The sequence below is a fragment of the Danio rerio genome, chromosome 5, assembly GCF_049306965.1.
Source record: "Danio rerio strain Tuebingen ecotype United States chromosome 5, GRCz12tu, whole genome shotgun sequence".
In the NCBI taxonomy this organism is placed as follows: Eukaryota; Metazoa; Chordata; class Actinopteri; order Cypriniformes; family Danionidae; genus Danio; species Danio rerio.
The window spans coordinates 72,613,778-72,619,777 of record NC_133180.1 but is presented as its reverse complement, the minus strand read 5'-3'; the positions used below and the strand labels follow the sequence as shown (position 1 = coordinate 72,619,777).

Genomic DNA, 6,000 nt, shown 5'->3' with positions numbered 1-6,000 from the left:
AAATCGGAATCATTTCAAACGTAAACACAATTATGGTAATTGATCAATTAATCTGAATGAAAATGTTAATTCGCTGTTTGAAGTGCGCCAACAATGCAAACTCCGGGTGGTAATTACGCGGCGCCTTTGCGCTTTTGTTTAGCATTTGCATAGGGACGGGCTGCTAAGGCTGTCTTCAGAAAAACTTTTTTTTTTCATGCAGGACAGCCTTCTGTTCGCATCTGGGTGTTTTTCGAAAAGTCAAAGTGTCAAAGCATGCCAAACCACTCACGGAGCTGTTTAAGATTTGGATTGTGAAAACGCGCAACAAACACATTGGCGGCACGTTTTGGCGACTGTGTTTTATAGATATAAAATGTAGGCATGCCGTTAAAATTTAATGTGAAACATGCAGTTTAGGCAGTTAAAATCTGTAAAATGTACTGATTGAGTAACGAGACTGAAATGTTGGTGTGCATTAACTAAATATGCATATGCATAAACATTTGCATAAGGGAGAAGAAAAGAAATAACAATGACACTTTAAATACTTTTTTAAACAAAACAAGACTTTTTGCAAGACCTGGATAGTGCTCAGCAAATTTGAGTACACCGCCCACAAATCTCTCATTAAAATGAATATTTACTTTCGGAAGCTTTACAATATTATGTTTGTGCATATACATTAGATTGGTCAGTACTGAATCTAAATCTGTAGCTAATCTAATAAAATAACTTAGAATAATGGTTCAAAATGTATATATACAATACAAAAATATTACATTTTTCTAAAATAGCAAGAATCAAGATTAAAAAAAATTATATATATATATATATATATATATACATATATATATGCAATTTTGTTGAAATGTTGTAGTTTGTAATATTTTTGCAATATTTTGCATGCATTTAAATGCATTATATTTCCATTTTTAAACTTGTTCTGTAACAAAAATATTATTTTAATAAATATATCTGTTTAATAAATCTGTTTTGTTTAAATGCACCAATATATAATACTCATAATCACTGAGAAATGGATAAAAATGTTCATTTTCAAAATGTGTACTGTCAAATGCGTTTTCTCTAAGTCTGTTTACTTTTCAAAACAAACTGCTATTGCAGTAAATGCATGGTGCCACTTGTCATTATTGTCTGTTAAAAAAGGTGGCACTGAAAGGATTTATATAAAAAAAACAAAAAATATGTATAATATTTTTTAAGCACGTGAAATTCCTTTCTTGTAAAGCTAACGGACAAATCCTGGACCACCTTAACAGATCGTCCCTCCCTCGGCATGTGTGCCATTGGCTGCAGTCTGCAGCGGAGGACCCTGCTGAAATGCAAAACTTGTTGCTGGTGCTTGCGGTCTTTACGCGCAGTGCTGTGCGTCTCAGACATCAATATGTGATCTATATGGCAATCGTTTCTAAACGCGAAAACTGGTGCTATTGGAAGAGACTTGCTCAGTTTGTAAGCGCTGGCTGTAATTTAATTTGCAGTCAAGCTTTTCGTTTGCGCGGAATATGAGAAGAACCGATGGGACTGTGTTGGCCAGCAGCAGCTCTATGGTGGCGGGCTTTGGATAACGCATGTGCTTCCTATCGCTCGGAGCTCCGGAGACGGGCGCACAAAGACGAGCACTCGGGGTCTACACTGGACTGTTTTCCCCATCTTTTTCCTCGGCTTCATCACTTGTGCAGTGCAGCCCGAGGGAACTATTTATTTTCAACTTATTGAGTTTGAAAGAATCCGTTTCTAAGAGAAAGTGGATACCAAAAATAGGCTGGGTTCGTGGATATGTTTGTGGAACGCTGGATAGTGTTGTGATGCGCGTTCTCAACGCATTCTTAAACAGAAAGAAACGTTTACCTCTGGACATTTGACAGTAAAGTGGAATAATAATCTCTGGAGAATAATGTGATGGAACGTGTTTTATATTAACTTTTCTATATATGTTATAGCATATTCTCAGTTGAGGGTATTTTTTGTGGTAAGGAAGATTTTTATCGTTTGGTTGAGCTTTTTTAATGTGCACATTTTTACTTAGTAAAATAAAAATAAAAACGAACATTTAATTTAATTTAGTACCTCTAAGAAAAACTGAAAAAACATGGAACTGATTATAAACTAGAACGCAAACTTTTTAGTTTATGTGAAGCATCTAACTAGTCTTAAAATATCAGATTCATTTAGAATATCACAGACTTTAACAGTAACTAAAAATTTATTATTAATTATTTTTTGATGGCGATATCACCTTTGAATTTCATCCATGTTTTTTACGTCTTTTTGTTGATGCTACTTGAGTTTGCCAAAGTCAAAAAATAAAAGAGGCAGCAGACTCTGCAGTGGAGCCAGGCGAGCTGGCTGTCATGTGGGATTGATCGTGGGAAGTATGTTTGAGCTGGAACAGTTTGGGCCACAGATTAATAACAGAAATTTTGGCCACACAGAGAAAAACTTCAACAAGCCAAAAGTGAGCATGAACTCGCATTACAAGAGCCCAGGTTTTCATACTGGAGGCTCGCAGAATACAGCGGAGCCTGGTATGGGTCCACTTAATGAAACTCCTGTGATTGAGATGAACATTAACATGAGTAGAGGAGAACAGTATGGTGGATTTCAACGGGGACATTCAGAACTGCATACAGGGAATCTCCAACAGCAACCCTCCATGCATGGATTTTTTAACCCTCAACAGCCTCATAATCATTCACACGGACATCAGACACATCCACATCAACACTTTGGGGGAAACTTTGGACCTGAACCAGGATCCTCTTGTTTACACAGTGGAAGGGTGATGGGTTACAACAGCAGTATGGGACTCCAGCAAGGGTTCACAGAGGGTTTTGACTCGCTCTCTGAAGGACAGTCAGCAGATGGTGGCTTCTCTCAGCAGCAGCAAAGGACAAGCTCTATGTCGGATTTTCAGCACCATGGACCACCCAGTGGAAATCACCCTGTTCCAGCCCCGTGTCTCCCCTTGGACCAGTCACCTAATCGTGCCGCCTCCTTCCATGGCCTGTCTTCCTCATCCTCTTCATCAGAAAGTCACAATCTTGAGCCAAGGCGAATGCCGCCGCCAGCCGCTGTCGAAGGACTGGACTATAGCTTTCCTAACGAGCCCTCATCCAGACATTTTGACGTGCCTGTGTACTCCCCCTCTGAATCTGATTCTCAGCTTTCTCATTTTGGGACAGGGCGCCAGGTACCAGGGTCCAATTTTCCTGGAAACACAGGGTTGTCTCGCGCTCCTGGAATGCAGGGCATCGCTAAAGAGCACCCCCATGCCCCTCCTCAGCAGCAGCAGCCGTCAGCCCAGCACAGTGTGTTCTTTGAACGTTTTGGGGGTGGACGCAAAATACCAGTGGGGATAGAACCTGGTGCCAGGCATCCTCTCATGCAACAGCAGCAGCCAGGCTTGATTGGACGACAGAACACTTGCCCACCATCTCTCCCACAACCCCCACTATCAGAGACAGCTTCTGCTAATGTCGGCATGCAGGAGGGTGGCGTCATGATGCCTGGCCAACATAATCAGTTTGAATACCCTATTCACAGACCAGAGAACAGACGGATACATAGTTATGGTGACCCCATCTTCAACATGCAGCAGCAGCCTCCCCCTCCTCAGCAGCCTCCCAACCAGAGGTTGCAACACTTTGATTCTCCTTATTTAAATATGGGTAAGAGGCCCAGGTTTGATTTCCCCAATGCCACTCATGGCAGGGAGAGCTGCGGCAGTTGGAACAGCGCTATGGAGAATAATCTCTCTCCAGCAGCCTACCCTGGCCTGCCTGGAGAGTTCACCCCTCCTGTGACGGATGGCTTCTCGACAGGCCCATCGCTGCAGCTAACAGGCTCTGAGCAACAATCGATGCAGCAGCAGCAAAATGCAGCAATGATGATCAAGCAGATGGCGTCTCGGAGCCAGCAGCAGAGGATGAGACAACCCAGTCTACAGCAGCTGGGTCACCACAATGATGTTTCTCAAGGGCCCCTGGGACCAGGGGGCCCAGTGGGAGGCATGCCTCAGTCAAGTTTTGAGAGAGAAAATGGTGGGAGGATGGTGAACTTTGATGGACGGAGTCCACACATGACTATGGAGAGCGGGTGGTTTCCTGGGCCACATCCACCGGGGGAAATGCTAGGTCATCGCATGGGTTCAAGTGGTGAGATGGGGGATCGAGACATCCAGCAAAATGGTCCTGGAATGATGTTCAGAGCTGGTGTGAGTGGAATGGGCATGCAGGAGTCTATGAGAGTCCCAGGAGAGGGCCACGTGCAGCCTTTACTGTCGCCTAACATACACTCACAATTCAACAGTGGCATGGGAAGCCTCTCGCAGATGCAGTCTCCCAGTGCAGGTGTTGGATTGCCCAACACGCCATCAGAAAGACGCTCAAATGACTTTCCAGGACCACCCATGGGTGGTCCGTCCCAGTTTCAATACGGAGGCTCTAATCGACAGGGAGCCTCTCATGGTAACTCTCAAGGGGTGAACACCTCACCGGGGAGCTTTACATGCCAATCAGACTTTCCCACTAGCCAGCGTTCCTCAGTCAGCAAACTTGGGGGACTGTCTTTAGGGAATTTTAGCAAAACGAATGGCAAGGACAATGTTTTTGGACAGAGCTGCCTGGCAGCCCTCTCTACTGCCTGTCAGAACATGATTGCCAGCCTGGGGGCCCCTAACCTCAATGTGACATTCAACAAGAAGACTCAGGCAGAGGGGAAACGAAAGCTGAGTCAGACAGAACAAGACCTGAATAACAGTGCGGTTAATGGCACTGGGAATACTGGGACAGAATATTTCCCAAGCCTTACTGCCCCCCAAAATGGGCAAATGCCTCCTGCTGGAAATAGCAACGCTAAGCCACTGAGTCAAAATCAGACGGTGCAGGGGGAAGCCAGCGCCCTCTCCCCGAATTTCAACATGGACACTACCCCTTGCAGTGAGGGGAAGGCAGCAACAGGGAGTGGGAGAGGGAGAGGGAGGAGAAAAAGAGACAGTGGCCATGTGAGCCCTGGGATATTTTTCCCCTCTGAAAACAGTAACCCTGTTGTGAGTCCCAGCCAGCAGGTGTCCTCAGCAGAGAGAAGTACAGGCACACCTCACGAGAAGCCCCACACCTCTCCATCATGGGGAAAAGGGGGCGACCTGCTGCTGGGGGATCAATCTGACCTCATGTCATCTCTTGATAGTGGCATCCAGAGCGCATCCAAGTCTGAGGTCTGTTCGCCCCGCATGGATTTCACAGATGATGCGGTGGTCACACATTACAGCAATGAAGATGAAGTTTCATCCAGCTCAGATGCACAGTCCTCTGTGAAGCCTGGCTGCAGCCCTTTGTTAGGCTCGCCCAAAATGCCCAATGGACTAATGAGTGGGCAGAAAGGGCAAGGCCTCTCCAACCAAACTACCTCAACATCGGATGGCTTTGGTGGAGCAGGCCATCCGGGTACACCAGGCATGGAGCAAGTCCGCACACCCTCCAGCACCTCTGGCCAAGATGAAATTCACCCGCTAGAAATACTGCAGGCTCAGATTCAGCTTCAACGCCAGCAGTTCAGCATTTCAGAAGACCAGCCTTTAGCTGTGAATAATAACAAAAAAAGCAGTGAACTTGGAGACGGAGAGCTTGCCAGCTGTGGTCCAGATGCGGAGAAGAGCTCTGTGGGCACCATTGATCTTGACACACTCATGGCAGAGCAACATGCCACTTGGTATGTGCCCAGTGACAAGTGTCTGCTCGAGGATTCAGAGGAAGAGAAGTCTACGTGGGAGAAAAATAAAGCCCAAGCAACCATCAAAGAAGGTAAATGTTATTTTTTGTTCTACCAAATAAAAGCAATGCATATTTTATAGTATTATATTATATTATTTTATATTATGTTATATTATATTATATTAATTATATTATATTATATTATATTATATTATATTATATTATATTATATTATATTATATTATATTATAATATATTAAATTATATTATTTTATATTATATT

At 44.0% G+C, this 6,000-nt stretch overlaps 1 protein-coding gene across 1 annotated transcript in view; it reads left to right on the top strand.

Moving 5' to 3' along the window:
• Positions 1 to 1,343: 1,343 nt before the first annotated feature.
• The window catches only part of mn1b (meningioma 1b), a 29,150-nt gene continuing 24,493 nt past the window's right edge, over positions 1,344 to 6,000 (top strand). Inside the window, exon 1 of the mRNA XM_001919740.9 lies at positions 1,344 to 5,807. Coding sequence (XP_001919775.2) covers positions 2,381 to 5,807 — 3,427 coding nt within the window. The 5' untranslated portion in view covers positions 1,344 to 2,380. The remainder of the gene's footprint in view (positions 5,808 to 6,000) is intronic.